Source organism: Cervus canadensis, chromosome 6 (assembly GCF_019320065.1).
Source record: "Cervus canadensis isolate Bull #8, Minnesota chromosome 6, ASM1932006v1, whole genome shotgun sequence".
NCBI lineage: Eukaryota > Metazoa > Chordata > Mammalia > Artiodactyla > Cervidae > Cervus > Cervus canadensis.
This window is the reverse complement of record NC_057391.1, coordinates 27,099,007-27,117,093: the sequence shown is the minus strand read 5'-3', so window position 1 is coordinate 27,117,093 and position 18,087 is coordinate 27,099,007. Positions and strand designations below refer to the sequence as shown.

Here is an 18,087-nt window from a genome sequence, read left to right as displayed (position 1 = left end):
AATTCTTTCCTAAGTACAAATGAAACTTCTGTTGTTACTGTTGGTTGCGGGGGTGGGGTGGCGCCTAGACTGGAGTCTGTATTAGGACGCCAGGATTGGGAGTTGCTGGCATTAAACTATGGTGGACAAGTCTGCTATTTTCATGTTTTTCTCATTTAGATGGTGAGAGAAAATGCTTATTTCTGGTTAGCTACCAGGGTCTTGGAACACAGAAAAAAGAAATTATTTTCCAAGTTATTACAATGGCACAATACCAACACTAGGATTAAGATCACACTGACCTTGAGTAAGTTCCTGAAATTCTCAGACTCGGTCTCCTTACCTGGAAAGTTAGGGATAATAAAATCAGCCTCAAAAGACTGCTGCATTAAATGAAGCACTCTTTTAACTGTTGGAAGTCATGATGCATTCTGGAGATCCATCAAGATGGTGGAGTGAAAGGACATGGAATTCATCTCCCGATAAGAACATGTCAAAAATACGTATACCTGTGGAGTAAATCTTATTGAAAACTAACTGGAAACTGGGAGAAGGACTACTGTACAGACAACCAAGGCTGAAAGAAAGGCACCCACGTAGCTGAGCAGGAAGCAAAGAAAAGTGATTGGGTAGGGAACCTGTACCTAGGGCACGCAGGGGGAAAAGGGAGGTTTCACAGGTGGACACCCACCCTGGGAAGGGAGTGGGTCAAGCCACAGACTGGATGCCCCACTCCTAGGGTCCTACAAGGGGAGGTGAGTCCCTTTGGCTCACTGGGGGACTTCTGGGATAGCAGGAGCTTGGCACTGGATCTGGGACAGCCACAACTGGGAATACTCAACTGTGAGATGTAGAGGCAACCTGGTCCCAGGGCAGAGCCCACTGCTGGTGCTTGCTTGAGCAGCGAAGCAGAAGCAGTCCATATCTCTGACGGCAGACACTCTACCACAGCTCACGCTTCGACAACACACACCGAGAGTCTGCTGTGGGCACCAGTCTCCGGGCACGGTGGCGCCACAACAGGCTGCCAGAGACTAGGGTTAGTGATTGGCTGTGTGGGAAAAGGGGACTTGGACCCAAGACTGAGTCTGAGTGGAGGGAGGGAAACAATTTGGGGCATCGACACAAGAACAGGGATTCCCAGGTGGTGCAGTGGGTAAAGAATCCTGCCAATGCAAGAAATGCGGATTCGATCCCTGGGTTGAGAGGATCCCCTGGAAGAGGAAATGGCAACCCACTTCAATATTCTTGCCTGAGACAGAGAAATCTGGTGGTCTACACTCCATGGGGTCACAAAAGAGTTGGACAGGACTTAGCAACTAAAAAAACAACACAGCATCAGAAACAACTTGGACCTCTGCAGCTGACATGGGCTTAGAGCCTGCATGGGGCCCCCCTTGCTTCAGCACTGCCCCTCTCTGAGGCAAGGGTCTCCATGCAGGGATAGGGGAAAACACACACTTAAAAGGGACACAGACAGTGTGAGCCTGAACCTCAGGACCTCTGCTCCAGCAGCTTGGGATCCGACTCTGTCCCTACAAGGGCAGTGAGGGCAGTGAGGGTCACTGAGCACAAGGGCTGTCCTGCCCCATACCTGGCGCCAGCTCCAGCCCCTCCATCTCCAGCTGCACCCTCCACCAAGGGGAGAGCTAACAGCACACCCCAAGGAAAGACGAAACTTGTCCACATCAAATCCAACTCTCCCCCTGAAGGCATCGGACACATGCGGTCTGTACAGGGATGCTCCCACATGAGACGCATGCAACGGTTTCACCTGAGTACACAGAGGCAGAGAAGGTAAAATGAAAAGGCAGAGGAACTGCTCTCAAGGGAAAGAGCAAGAAAGAAACCCCTGGAGAACAAAACAGTGAAATAGAAATAAATAATTTACCAGAAAATGAGTTCAAAGCATTGGTAGTAAAAATGTTAGCTGGATTAGGGAGAGAATAGATGTACAATGTGAAGATTTTAACAAGGAAGAGTGAAGCTTACCTATCCTACTGTACTGCCAATAGTCTGTTACTGAATTTTTATAATTTTGCCAGTATTGAATGTGAAGAAAAGGAATTTCAATGTAATTTATTTTGCATTTCTCTCCTTTTGAGAGTGTTATTTGTCATATGTTAAAAAAAAGCAGTTTCTGTTCCTATTATTTGTCTTTCTTTTTAATGGGTACTGGTATTTCTCCTCAATGTCTAGAAGCTCTTATATAGAAAGTAGATTGAGCTTTCACCTATGCTAAGAGTTGCAAATTTAGGGTTATGATGGATTTATTTTTCTTATATTAAGAAAGTATGTGCTAGTTAATTATTACGGAGCTTTTAAATGAAGAATGGATGTTGAGTTCTGTCACCTGCATTTTTTACTATCTAAAGAGATAATCCTGAATATTCATTGGAAGGACTGATGCTGAAGCTGAAGCTCCAATATTTTGGCCACCTGATGCAAAAAGCCAATTCATTGGAAAAGACCTTAATGTTGGGAAAGATTGAGGTCAGGAGGAGAAGGGGGCGACAGAAGATGAGATGGTTGGATGGCATCACCGACTCAATGGACATGAGTTTGAACAAACTCTGGGAGATAGTGAAGGACAGGGAAGCTGGGCGTGCTGTAGTTCATGGGGTCACAAAGAGTCAGACAAGACTTAGTGATTGAACAACAACAACAACAGAGAGATAATCATACGAGTTTTCTTGTTAGAGCTATTAATTGATGAATTGTATTAACTGTCACTATATTAGCAAGATGAGACTTCCCTATATAGTCTCATCTTTACATTCTGGGAATAAATTTCATTTGGTAATGAGGTGTGCTATTTTATTTAGAAGTTTTAAACTATCAGTTTTCTTTTTCTTGAGGGGGGGGCAATATTTTTCAGGTATTTATATCAGTAAAAAGAGTTTAGACATTCTTTTTTTTGCAAAACGTTTCATTGGAGAGAAAGGGGGAAAAAATTACTGAAAAGAGAATTTATTGGATGCTTGGCCAAAAAGAAAATTAAATATTGAGTAAATATTAAATACTTGGGTAAATTAAATATTTAAAGGGGGTTGAGTGGAAGGGAGAAGAGAGGAGGAAGAAAGTGTAGGGAGAGAGGCAGAGAGGAGGGATAGGAAGAGATATAGAAACTGTTGGCAGGTGGGGGAAATACATGCTCTTGACAGAAATTGCTGGAAAAAAAAATGGATTCAAATTAATCCTGTCAGATAAGAGTCTACTTAATAAACCTCTGATAAGGTTTTCTCCACCTTCGAAGGATTACTGCTGTGTTACTTCAGTGACCTGGAAATCACAAGACTGCCTTAATTCTTGGCCATCTAATGTTCTTTGGAGTCATCCCCACGGGTGCTTTTTTGAGTAGTGATGTATACAAGAACTCATTTTGGCCCATGTAGAGTGTGTGTTTCCCCCGCCGCAGTCCTTCCTTCTGGAAGTTCTGTAAAGAATATGAGAATTATTTCCTTTTACAGGTCTCATGGTCCAGATCAGTGACCTGTCCTGATCTCTGTAACCTTAAAATTTGAATACAGTGGCTCAGATGGTTTACTTTCCATATTCTGGGGGCTGAAGTGAAGAGATTACCTAATAACGCTCTTATTCTACAGTTTCCAGAGGTTCAACTTCAGCCTTTCTCAACCTACTTTAAGTACTTATGAAAAAATGGGTATATGCATATCTGCAGCATAGAAAGACACTTTGATATCCAGGAGACCTAACCACAGGGGTGCGTTGTAGACCAAAAATGCATCTTACCCGATTCTGGCACAATTTACCAACACTAAAAGGACTTAAACAGGAAACCCATGTAGGGAGAAAAAAGTCTGCAGGCACTTTACAAGACACAGGTTCTTTGTTCATTAATTAAAAAAATAATTATTAACACCTATTATTGGCCAGGCTAAGCCTATATTATATTGAGACAAGAAAATGAACAGAACCAGACAGACATAGTTCCAGCTATCACTGGGTCTGCAACTTAATAGATAAACCTTTTTGCTTTCAAAGCTTAAAATCAGAGTTATTGTTATTTTTTTTTTAACTTGGTAAACTTATCTACTTAGTTTTTATTAGAACATAGTTTCTTGACATTAAGCGTATCTTTAATCTCAGATGGTCAAAGAACCTCAGAAGACAGTTGGATAAATTAAGACTAGCACGGTTCATTCAGATTCACTTTGATTTGAGTCCACTCATGGATGCCAAGTAAAACTAATGGGGAATGAGATAAGGCCAAGTGTGGGAGAGTGTTGGTATTAGCACCAGGTTAGATTCCAGCCCTCCCTGCCAAAGCTATAAATACAAATGACCAATTTAACAGCATGAAAAGACCACCCTAAAGATCTATACCTGAGATCTAATCAGTTGTTCTGCGCCTTCTTTCAATTACAGGATCCCTGCCACGTTTATGGGGACTTTTAATACAAGCATCACATTTTTGAAGGCCATATCATTATGACCATGTTTGATCTGAGGGTGGGAAAACATGAGCTCAAATAATGCCTGCACAAGGTCACTCTGAACGGAGCTGTAAACTGGAATCAATAAGAGCCTACTGTGGAAAAGAAAAACGAAGTCAGGGAAAGGGCTCAGATACTGTGGAGGATGCAACTCTGAAAAGGGGTGCCATTAGAAGTACTTTCCATTCTGTGTGGAAAGTGAAATTAGTGAAGGACATGCTTTGTCAAACAACACTATTTAAGGGCATTTGGAGAAGGGAAGGATGATAAAAGATAGAAGGACAAGCACATCACCCCCACTTGAGTGTGGCAACAGGATATGATTTACAAAAGAAAATTAAACCATCATGATGGCCAAAAGAAACGAACTGCAGCTTATATGAAAATTAGCCTAACCATGAATCAACTGAGTCACAATGCATGTGTATGACTCCTCAGGTGTAAAGAATGTAATTGCTCAAGTTTTTATGAGTGATGAATCTCTAATAGAAAACTGGCTTTCCTGCCAGAAATACTCAAATACTACAGAAGTATAGAAGTATCCTTTCTCAATTATGGTTATTATATTACACCCTGTACTCAGATATTCTGATACTCCAGGAGTTTTTCATTGTCCACCCTTTCTTGGGGGATATCTTCTTCATTCCTATGACTTAAACTGCCATCCTCTGAAGTCTCACCCAATGCTCTCCTATGAGCTCAAAATTCTACTTGTGTCTCAAATTTATGTCAAGTCAACATGTCCAAACTTTATGTCACTGTATTCTACCTCAAGTGGGACTTCTACATCAGTATCCAGCCAGTTATTCAAGCAAGAAAAGGGAGTCATCGTTTCCCCTCTGTTTTTGTACTTCTCATAGGTTATCTAGTTTTCTAACTCCTAAAAGCTTTATCAATATGTTTCTTCCTTTCTTATTTCTACTGTGGTTGCTTTTGCTCAAGTTCTTACCATCATTTGCCTGGACAGCTACAGAAGAGCCTGACAGACTGGCTTCCAATTATTTACTATCCCAACTCTTCTTTATATTGCTCTTAGTTGCGATGTATTTCTTTAAAAAAATTTTTTTTTTTTTGGCTACGCTGCACAGCTTGTAGGATCTTAGTTTCCCGACCAGGGATTGAACTGCACACTGCACTTTCATCAGGGAAAGTGTGAAGTCCTGACCACTGGGCCACCAGGAAATTCTCTACAGTGCATTTCTTAACAACAACAAAAAGCAAAATGATTCCAACACACGAACATCACAACAAACAAGCCCAACAGAACATATCGCTCCCACACACATAATTTTTCAAAGGGCTCTCACTTGCCCATAAGACAAAGTTCATATTTTTAAGCAAGTCACTGAGATTCTCCTCTCCTTTGGGGTCTTGAGTTCTTGTCATATGCCCTGTGATACAATCACACCAAGTCTTAGGCCATTGCCCAAACACAGCACGTCTTTCATCCTGAGCGTTGCAGTGTTTTCCTCTGCCTGGAAGGCCCTTCATAATTTGTCTGCAGAGAATTTCTAATCTTTAATTTCCTCATCTGTACAACAGGGTGATCATAGTGTTTACTTCAGAGGGTTGTCATGAAGACTGAGCAAAACGATCTGCTCCCCACGGTGCCTAGCCTACAGAAGCAATCACCAAATGTTAGCAATCACTGTCATTGCTGTCTCGGTCATCATTGTTATCTCTGTTTGCTTTTGTTTTTCAAACTGCAACAAAAACATCTCCTTCGCTCAGTCTCCCCTCACTTACCTGGAAGCATTAATCATTCCTTCTCTCTGATCTGATATGCCTAAATATAGTACCATTTACATCAATTTCAAAATTGATGGAATTTTCATATTTTAGCATCCTTGATACTGGGGTATATTTTGTAATCTATGACAAGTCCTGGCTTAATTGGCAGCAACTTTTGTTTCTTTGGCCACCTGATGTGAAGAACTGACTCACTGAAAAGACCCTGATGCTGGGAAAGATAGAAGGCAGGAGAAAGGGACAACAGAGGATGAGATGGTTGGATGGCATCACTGACTCAATGGACGTGAGTTTGAGTAAGCTCTGGGAGTTGGTGATGGACAGGGAGGCCTGGTGTGCTGCAGGCCATGGGGCAGCAAAGAGTCGGACACGACTGAGTGACTGAACTGAGTAGCACTTGGAATAACGGTGTAACTTATAATGAGCAGCATAATAGATGACACCTAAACTTATGATAACTGCCACAAAAACATGATTATCCAGGGTGGATAATGCGTATTTATAGTAGACAGGAAAGCCCACATTTTCTGTGACTCAATGAACCATCTCCAGAAGAAAGGGACTGCTACGTGGAACTCTACAGTAGCCAAGAGCTATTTCATTCGTATATACTGCAATGTAGCAAGGCCCCACCCCCTGAACCACAAAAAGGCAGCCTGATGAAGCAGCATGCTATCACCTCTTTCAGTTAAGCGCTCACATCTAAGAGCCAAACAGCTGCCAGATCCAGAGAATGAGTGGGGAGAGGCTAGTTTGTGACACTGGGTCCCAAGAACCCAGGATTTAATAAGCTCAGAAGGTAAAACAATTACGTGGAGAAGAGAATGAAGGAATATGGTGGGAAAGGCCAAGGGATCATGCTTCTAGACAGCTTGTCCAATAGAGTTCAAAGCAAGCCACAGACATAGTTTTAAATGTTCTAGTATCCATGCTTTGAAATGAAAACAAGTCAATTAAGATTAATAAGATATTTTATTTGTTTAACCCAACATAGAAAAAAAATGCTATTTACCATGAAACCAATATAAAAAAGAAGAACTATTTGGGGGGCCTGTCTTCAAAATCTGATGTATGATTGATTCATATGGCACATCTCAGTTTGGATCAGTCACATTTCAACTGCCCAGCGGCTGCACATGGCCAATGCCTACCATCCTGGGCAACACAAATCTAGACTGCTTTTTGGACCAATTCAGTTAAGTAATGAGTCAACAGGAGCAGGTATTTCAACAGCGACTCTTTTTCACCACATGATATTGGGAATGTTTAAGGTTTATTTTTACATTTTAAAATTCTTTTTAGAATAGTAATTTTCCTTCAAATTCTTTTCGTGTCTCATTTTGGCTGACTCTGTTTTAACCATAATTTGAGGTTATTCCTATGTCCTTCCCAAATTCTCTTCATTCTGCTGGTTAAAGAAGAGGTGACTCCTTTATTCAATTATAGACTCTTCCCCAGTGAGTCAATCCCTGGGAGAGGGACAAGGAGTCTATGGTTCACCTTAGGATTGTCAGCCTCTGTCATAATGCCTAACACATAGCAGGCTCTGAAGAAATATTTTTGAATACACATTAAAAGGTGAACTAAGGTTGACAACAGTGGTTCTCAACCTGGGCTGCACACTGGAATTACGTGGGGAGTTAAAAAAGAACAACAACAAAAAAAAAGACTGCTGATCCCTGGTCTCACCCCCAGAGATCCTGGAAGTAGGTCTGAAATTTGGCTTGGGTGTTGAAATTTTAAAAATCTCTGCCATGCGATCCTAGTATGCAGTCAGGGTTGAGAACCACTGCTCAGGGCTTTCTTAGGACAGCTTACTCTGGCCACATCCTTGCTTTCTCGACACAAGGTTCAGTTTGCCTCAGCTCCATTCCTACTCTCAGAACAGATCAAAAGTTTCTTAAGAAACCTTGTAGAGAAGAAACTAAAAGAGAATTCCCAAGAATGATTTGCAAATCCTTTTCCAAGGCATTGAAGAGGATTTTCAGTGTTCTAAATCTATTCATATTTATCTTTTCCCAACAAAAGGAATAAAATTCACAATGTGTTTTAAAATGCTAGCTAATTGGAAAAGATCATAAGGTCATTATAGCATACAAACTGATAACATCCAGGCATTCTCACTGCAGAATTTTTCAGATATAAAATAGCAATTAAAAATAGAAATGGACAGCCAAGACATGGAAGCAACCTAAATGTCCACTGACAGACAAATGAATAAAGAAGATGTGGTGTTTATATATATATATGTGTGTGTGCATATATATATACTGTGCTTAGTCACTCAGGCATGTCCAGCTCTTTGTGACCCCATGGACTGTAGCCTGCCAGGCTCCTCTGTCCACAGTGATTTTCCAGGCAAGAATACTGGAGTGGGTTGCCAGGCCCTCCTCCAGGGGATCTTCCCAACCACCCAGGTCTCCCACATTGCAGGCAGATTCGTTACCAGCTGAGCTACTCGGGAAGCTCACATATACACATATATACACATACCTATACATATGCACACAATGGAATATCACTCAGCTATAAAAAAAGTGAAAAATCTTATCTGCAGCAACATGGATGGACTTGGAGATTATTATACTAAGTGAAATAAGACAGGTTAAGACAAATATCAAATGTTATCACTTATATGTGGAATCTAAAAACATGATACAAATGAACATATTTCCAAAACAGAAAGAGGTTCACAGACAAAGAAAATAAAGTTATGGTTGCCAAAGGAGAAAGGAGGGGTAGAGAGAGGGATAAATTAGTAGTTTGGGCTTAACATATACACTCTACTATATACAATATAGGAGAAGGCAATGACAACCCACTCCAGTACTCTTGCCTGGGAAATCCCATGGATGGAGGAGCCTGGTAGGCTACAGTCCATGGAGTCTCGAAGAGTTGGACATGACTGAGCAACTTCACTTTCACTTTTCACTTTCATGCATTGGAGAAGGAAATGGCAACCCACTCCAGTGTTCTTGCCTGGAGAATCCCAGGGACGGGGGAGCCTGGTGGGCTGCCGTCTGTGGGGTCGCACAGAGTCGGACACGACTGAAGTGACTTAGCAGCAGCAGTAGCATATACAAAATAGATAATAAGGACCTACTACATAGCATGGGAAACCATACTCAATCTTTTATATTAGACTATGAGGGAAAAGAATCTGAAAAAGAATACACACACACACACACACACACACACACATCAGAGAAGGCAATGGCACCCCACTCCAGTACTCTTGCCTGGAAACTCCCATGGACCGACGAGCCTGGTAGGCTACAGTCCATGGGGTCTCAAAGAGTCGGACATGACTGAGCGACTTCACTTTCCCTTTTCACTTTCATGCATTGGAGAAGGAAATGGCAACCCACTCCAGTGTTCTTGCCTAGAGAATCCCAGGGATGGGGGAGCCTGGTGGGCTGCCGTCTGTGGGGTCGCACAGAGTCGGACACGACTGAAGTGACTTAGCAGCAGCAGCAGCAGCAGCCTACACACACATGTATATAGTCCACCTGAAGCTAACACAATACTGTAAATCACCTGTGTGTCAGTCACTCAGTCGAGTCTGACTGTTTGCGACCCCATGGACTATAGCCTGCCAGCCTTCTCTGTCCATGGAATTCTCCAGGCAAGAACACTGAAGTGGACTGCCATTCCTTTCTCCAGGGGAACTTCCCAACCCAGGGATCAAACCTTGGTGTCCTGCCTCACAGGCAGATTCTTTACCATTTGAGCTACAGGCAAGTCTCAAAGGTAAATCACCTAGACTTCAATAAAAGAATTTTTAAAAATCCAGAAATGGGGGGAAAAGGAATGAAATTTAAGCACACATGAGCCTCATTTCAAGTTTCCTATACATATGTCAAAAGTAGAAATTATTAATTTGAGGTCAGCAAAGGGAAATATTGTGTGCTCTTCTTTAGGCCATTTAGGCTATATATGAAATAAACATAAAGCAATGTATCATAGCAAATGAAACAACTGACAAAGGATTAATTTCCAAAATATACAAACAGCTCATACAACTCAATGCCAGAAAAACAAACAACCCAATCAAAAAGTGGGGAAAAGACCTAAACAGACATTTCTCCAAAGAAGACATACAGATGGCCAACAAACACATGAAAAGATGCTCAACATTGCTCATTATTAGAGAAATGTAAATCAAAACCACAATGAGGTATCACCTCACACTGGTCAGAATGGCCATCATGAAAAAGTCTACAAACAATAAAAGCTGGAGAGGGTGTGGAGAAAAGGGAATGCTCTTGCACTGTTGGTGGGGAATGTAAATTGATACAGCCACTATGGAAGACGGTATGGAGATTCCTTAAAAAACTAGGAATAAAACCACCATACGACCCAGCAATCCCTCTCCTAGGCATATACCCTGAGGAAACCAAAATTGAAAGAGACACATGTATCCCACTGTTCTTTGCAGCACCATTTGCAATAGCTAGAACATGGAAGTAACCTAGATGTCCATCGACAAATGAATGGATAAAGAAGTTGTGGTACATATACACAATGGAATATTACTCAGCCATAAAGAGGAACACACTTGAGTCAGTTCTGATGAGGTGGATGAACCTAGAACCTATTATACAGAGTGAAGTGAGTCAGAAAGAGAAAGATAAATATTGTATTCTAACGCATATATACAGAATCTAGAAAAATGGTACTGAAGAATTTATTTACAGGGCAGCAATGGAGAAACAGACATAGGTAACAGTCTTATGGACATGAGGAGAGGGGAGGAGAGGGTGAGATGTATGGAAAGAGTAACATGGAAACTTCCATTGCCGTATGTAAAGTAGACAGCCAACCAGAATTTGCTGTATGGCTCAGGAAACCCAAACAGGGGCTCTGAATCAACCTAGAGGGGTGGGGTGGGGAGGGAGATGGGAGGGAGGTTCAAAGGGGAGAGGATATACGTATATCTATGTCTGATTCATGATGAGGTTTGACAGAAAACATCAAAATTCTGTAAAGCAATTAGTCTTCAATTAAAAAAATAAATTAAAAAAAGCAATGCATCTACTTTATAAATCACATCTAAAACCTAATTTTAGCCACATAACTCATAAATGTCAGTATTACTGTCTGTTCTCAAAATGATACCTTGGCCTGGTGGCAGGACTTCCATCATATTTGAGGTTCAGCTGCGGCCAAGAGAGAACTCTGACTTCTGCTTCAACACCAATGAGACCTCATCCAGGAGGAGGGAGCAATGAACTCTGTACCAAGGGGCCAGTTGGAATGAAGTTTCTCTGACTCATGGACTGGGAATTTCCCTGACAATTCCCAAGGTGGTTTGGCCATACTTCATGGATTTACTCTGCTTAAAGGTCTTTTGTTGATAGTTTGGTATCATGTGGCCTTATTAATAAATAGAAACAGCATGCTAATAAACCACTAAAAGTTCCTACATGCATTTCCCCTGGCTTTCAAGCAAAGACAAAAGCCCCCTCTTACTAACCCACACTTTTTTTTTCTTTATTTAGATATAATTGATGTAAGACAGTATACTAGCTTCAGGTGTACAACATAATGATTATATATATATATAAGTAAATATGTATATATAGTGAAATGATCATCACAGTAAGTCAAGTTAACATCTGTCCATGTAGAGTTACAAATTTTGTGTGTGCGATGAGAACGCTTTAAGATCTACTCTCTTAGCAACTTTCAAATACACAGTACAGTATTATTAACTCCAGTCACCATCCTGTACATTGCATTCCCCATGAGTTATTTTTTTTTTTTTTGAGTTATTTCTTTTACAACTGAAAATCGCATCCCATACTTATTTTTGCTTCACATCATAAGTTGGATTTGAGAAATCAGAATAGGAAATATCCAAAAGGCATTAAACTTTCATACTCACTACCAGGGCTCAACAAAAGTTCCCCAGTCCTGCCAAAACCATGGAGGAAGGAACATAATTCGCTAAGATTTTTAAGTCAGTGCTGGGTCTCATGCATATCACTTTCATCTGCTAACCCCTGAGGGCCGATGGGTGCCAAGTGATTGGATGTGTGACATTCACCTGGCCCCAATTTTCCTTTCTGAAAAGGAATGGAAAATACAATACCTGTTTCCAAGTTGCTCCACTCATAAAACCAGAAAGATAATCACCACCCGCCTACACGACTGCGTAAGCCTTCCATGGCCGTCACTTGTCAGTTCACAGGTATTGAGGCTTCTCTTGGGAGCCATCAAGAGACAAAGAGAAAGCTTTCCCTCGCGAAGTTTACAGAAACAGGAGTAATGTTAAAGGATTTAAACTACTACAGCACATTTGAAAGGTGAGATGAAGGTTACAGGACAACTTCATCTACACTGAGCATAGACCCACCAAGGGAAGATGGGCTAACGGAATCCTGGGCTGCCAGGGCCCAGGCGGGCTGTGCAGGGAGGTGGGGCTCGGAGAAGATGGGGGACAGGAGGGCATTTCAGAACGCCACATCCCCTACCTTTCTGGAAGAACTCTTCGAGCCTGTCCTTGAACGGTTGCAGATACTCCTTTGGCGACTCCTTACACACAACTGCCATCTGTTTCTCACTTGCTGTGAAGAGAAGGTGGCAGTGAGACTTCCCCAAGAACACAGATTTGCTGAACTCATGCTCTGTATTAACTGTGAAATCCTTACCCATCACTATTTATCCAAATTACAGGGCAAAAAGCAAAAACAAAGAACAAAAATAATTACTCATTCTATACCTTTCTTCAGGAACAGGGAAATGCATCACCTTCAACCTTTTTTTAATTTTTTTAAAGAAACGCAGCAAAACTTCTGACTTTGCACAGGTGTAAAACTCTGCTTTTTGGTTTCTCGAAAAGAGAGGCAAAAGCAACGTAAGGACTAGTCTTAGCAAATTAAGAGCCCAGATCCTCTTCAGCTTCATAGTTCAAAAGCTTAAAATAGATGTTGCAAAAATTCCCAGGTCTTGAACCACGATACAGCATGAGAAGCCAGGTTGGGGAGGATCAAACCTCTCTTCACTTTTGTTCACCTATCCTTCCCATTAATATTTTACTAAAACATATGAAATCATTTTAAATATGATTTACTACAGACAGGATATCCAGAATTTACCATATGTTGTTTTTTGGTAATCAAGACCCCTCAGATAGTTTTCATTTGGTGACATGTAAACTACAATAACCGGTAACAAATTGTCACAAAAGGCAGTTAACTCAGGCAAAAGGCATTTTCACAAAGTTTTGATATGTTTGTACATTGGCAGAAATGCATTGGGTAGAAAAAAAGGCTTCATTTCTCCCAAGCTAGAGCTGAGTCATGATTACTTTTGTCTGTTGATCATGGCCAGAAATTACTGACATGCCATTGTTTAAGAGAATATATTAAAGCACCAGATTTTCACCATAAAGAAATCACTATAAATGGTTCAAAAAACAGAGAAAGGTATATTCTTGGAGGAATTTACAGAAGCACAAAGGAAGGTATTTTGGAAAAGTACGGTTAGAAAGAATGCCTTTATTTATGTCGGGAAATTAGTATACAAGAACTTGGCGTTTCCAAAACCAGCATCCCAGAATGTTTACTATGAACATGTGCGGTAATCCACAAGCACAACAGCCCTGAAACACAGGAAAGGCAAAAGAGGTCCTTCGAAATTAGTTACTTGACACTTTCTCTTACAATATTGCCACCTAGATTGCTGAAATCCTAGGTGACTCTGGGAGACGATCAGATTGTACTGTAGATGAAAGCATGATGGGAGGGAATTCTGTTCAGTTCAGCATTAGCTGCAATCTCAGGATCACCTCCAGGGATTCCCTCCTGGGATCATGAGGCTGATCACAGGGCACAAGGGCCTAAATGCAGGCTCTTCCCATTGACACTGTTATTTTCCAAAAGTTTTTAATAGAGTTTATTTTGAATATCTATGGTGAACTCTTCTGATAATCACTCTAGTGCTATCTAGGAAAACTTTGTCTGCTGGGATGCAAAGATTCATTTCTTTTTTTTTTTTTTTTAATGTTCCATCTTATCTGGAACAAATACCTTAAAACCAGTCAATCATTATTTCAAAACATTCCTCCCCCAACTCCTACATTTTTACCTTTATTTGTCAGTATGTTTGTCCTCTCCACAATACCTACTTAATAATTTTCTACTGTTGTATGATTTTCCTTTACCTCTTTGCTAGTTCTGTCCTATGAACCTAATACTCTGCCCATGTTTCTCAAACGTATGTTAAATCAACATGTCCAAAATTTGTGGTCGTGGTTTACTCACTCAGTTGTGTCCAACTCTTGTGACCCCATGGACTATAGCCCACCAGGTTCTTCTGTCCATAGGATTTTCCAGGCAAGAATACTGGAGCGGGTTGCCATTTCCTTCTCCAGGGGATGTTCCTGACCCAGGGATCGAACCTGGGTTTCTGCACTGCAGGCAGATTCTTTACCTACTGAGCTACCAGGGAAGTATGTCATTATATTTTATCCCAAGTGGGTCCTCCACATCAGCCAGTTATTAGAACAAGAAAAAGGAGAGTCGTCCTTTTCTCCTCTGTTTTTGTATTTCTCATAGGTTATCTAGTCATGTAACTCCTAAAAGCTTTATCAGTATGTGCATTCCTTTTTTTATTTTTACAGTGACCAAAATGATAAGTACCTCCCTTCCCATCACTATTCTATTATCAAAATAATGACTTTGGGCTAGAGCTATCAGAGAGAGAGGGAGGAGGGATAGTGTAGATTGAGCTGGAAGAGGTGAATGTATTGTTTTTGTTCTATTCTTTTTTGTGATAAGGGAGAGGAGATCAAAACTTAACTTCGAAACTTAAGTTTTCTGTGGTCTCTATGGATTAAAATGCAAGATCATCCACTGAAAACAAAAAGGCAAAGGGACAAAAAAAGATCAAACTCTTAATGGATTCTTGTTGTTCATTCAAATGAATTCAAACTTCCAGGCTGAGATTTAAGGCCTTTCCCTTTTTCAGCTTTATTTTCCCATATATTTGACTAATGAGACCAAAATTACACAGTGTTTCCAAATCATATCAACCAGTGTTGCCAGCTCCATGCCTCCACTCATGTGGTTCTTTGTCCATCCTGCTCTCACTCCCTACATACTTTCTAGTGCATTTGATAAAATCCTATTCATTCTAAAAAAGTTTTTCTAAGATGCCACCACTACCAATCCAAAGTTTTTGAATCTTTTGAACATCTATCTTCCAGAGAGCATTTATGTTTTACCTTTTATTATATTTGTCTATTTATATGAATCCCTGCAAAATCACCATGCAGGTTTCATTTACTCATCCCCAAACTTGTCCAAAGACCTCCATGCATCTGGCCAAAGCATCAGATATCCTCAACAAGATTCTTATGTGGAGGAAAGTGGAAAAAAATTTAGCAGTTTTGACCCAGACTGAGTGGCTCTCCAGGGGTGTAATATGACCTCCTTGTCTCTTTACTTTTTCCTTCCTTCCTAGGGCTTCCCTGGTGACTCAGATGGTAAAGAATCTGCCTGCAATGTGGGAGACCCGGGTTCGATCACTGGGTCATGAATATCCCCTAGAAAAGTGAATGGGTACCCATTCCAGTACTCTTGCCTGGAGAATTCCATGGACAGAGGAGCCCGGCGGGCTACAGTCCATGGGGCTGCAAAGAGTCAGATGCGACTAACACTTTCACTCTCCTTCCTAGGTACATCAACAGGTCCCAGTCTCTTTATTCTGCAAACACTGTGACTGTCCCAAGCTGATGTGAAAATGCTGAGTGTATTTTAAAGTATCCCCCAGGTGTTTTGAGAGAACAGCATTGAAACATGTATATTATCTAGGGTGAAACATATCACCAGCCCAGGTTGGATGCATGAGACAAGTGCTCGGGCCTGGTGCACTGGGAAGACCCAGAGGGATTGGGTGGAGAGGGAGGTGGGAGGGGGGATCGGGATGGGGAATACATGTAAATCCATGGCTGATTCATGTCAATGTATGGCAAAAACCACTACAATATTGTAAAGTAATTAGCCTCCAACTAATAAAAATAAATGGAAAAAAAAAAAATAAAGTATCCCCCAAACATCTACCACTTCATGCTGGAAGGCACAGGAAAGTAGCAAAGATTATTCTCCTGAATGAATAGTTGTGACAGCAGGCTAAGATGCAGGAGACTGATCAGACACACTTTGGAAGAGTTCTACTTTCAAGAACTGACATTTTCCAATGAACTTTTATGACCACATAAACTTTTCTGATGACACCAAACTATGATTCTGAAGCCATATTTATTCTCACAATATAAACTAGGAGAGGGTTTCAAATTTTGTAACTGGTCTTCTACTGTATTCATATTCCAGCAGTTTCATTTACAGAGAACTATGTTTCATGAACACAAATAATATACAGTGAGGCAGGCCTGCATTTTGGTAAAAGGACATAACTGAAGCCAGGACAGTAATTTCTTCAAGGTTATTTCTTGCTAGGCAAAGCAAAGGCCAAGGTAGAGCGTCTTGTCTCAATTACACAAACAAAACCTTTGTCTCTGCCTGAATTAAAAGGGTTGATCACTGTGGTTCTCCCTTTGTGCTGGCTGAGGTGACAGAGCCCATTGTGTCCACTAAACTCCCCAGATTGGCCAGGTAATGGTGTGGTAAAAGGCTGATGCTTGGATCCACACCTACCTAAGGACAGGTGGGTTGTGGCTTTTCTCATTTGCAAAATGGGGACCCCCTTACTCACAGGCAAGATAGCCTTTCCCTTCTCCAGGGGATCTTCCCAACCCAGGGATCAAACCCAGGTCTCTCGCATTGCAGGCAGATTCTTTACCAGCTGAGCCGCAAGGGAAGCCCAAGAATACTGGAGTGGGTAGCCTATTCCATTTCCAGCAGACCTTCCTGACCCAGGAATCAAACCAGGGTCTCCCGCATTACAGGCAGATTCTTTACCAACAGCTATCAGGGAAGCCCTACAGGCAAGATACATGAATTAAATGAGCCAATGCATGTAAAGTGGTTTGCAGAACACCTGGCACTAGCAAGCGGCATCCAATATATTATCTGTCACTTTTATAACTTTGTAAAATTGGTTGGGAAACATGTCATAGGCAGAACAGCAAGAGTCATGGCTGGAGATTATGTACTACAAATTCTACACACTCTATTTATGAAAATACACCCAAGTGCAAATCTCCTGTTTGGAACAAAGAGATAATGATTTTTGTTCCCTTGCTCATGATCTACCACCCACTATGAGAATTCAAGGAAGAAACTCCTGGGGGAAAGATGAAGCAAAATGTGAAGTAAGTGTCTGGGGCCTCCGAGACTCATGGGTTTGAAATGAGAAACACTGAAACCAGTCCAAAGGACAGCAGCTTCCCTGCTGGGCCCCGAGGTCCTCTTTGCACCCCAACGGGCACAGCCTCCCACGTGGCCTGTTAGAATTAAACTTTTCCACACGATCAAAGCACAGGGCTGCCCTCTGACTGTCTGAGTGCAGTGCCATATTCGATGGCCAGGCAGCTGGCCAGCTCCCACTTATTAATTTGGCTTATCCAGGATGCATTCGAGCAGACAAACAGGAGACCTGAAGACTAATTAACACTGACGCTGCAGACTAGCAGTGCATAAAGGAGAGAGGTCCCTGACAAAGCCCCAACGTCATTAACTGTCCAACCAGGAGACACTTAGACAATATTGCTAGACCACCAAGGCTGCCTCACATAGGGCTGCGCTAGGCGTTCCAACATTAGAAGCCGAAGTCACCCAGGATTCTTTCTCTCTCTCTTCTTTTTCTATTAAATTTGACAGAATTAAAGAATATATTAACTCCTGAAGTTAGTTACTAATAATCATTGTGAGAGATGAAATGTTGAAAGCATTCTCTAAAATACTTTATAATATCCTATCCATGCTCCATGCTCAAA

The 18,087-nt window shown here is 41.4% G+C and overlaps 1 protein-coding gene across 2 annotated transcripts in view; it reads right to left on the bottom strand.

Moving 5' to 3' along the window:
- The window catches only part of FMN1 (formin 1), a 454,272-nt gene that overhangs the window by 89,146 nt on the left and 347,039 nt on the right, over positions 1 to 18,087 (bottom strand). For both annotated transcript variants that reach the window (XM_043471390.1, XM_043471391.1), the window contains one exon: positions 12,662 to 12,754. In XM_043471390.1, the coding sequence (XP_043327325.1) occupies positions 12,662 to 12,754 (93 nt within the window). The remainder of the gene's footprint in view (positions 1 to 12,661; positions 12,755 to 18,087) is intronic.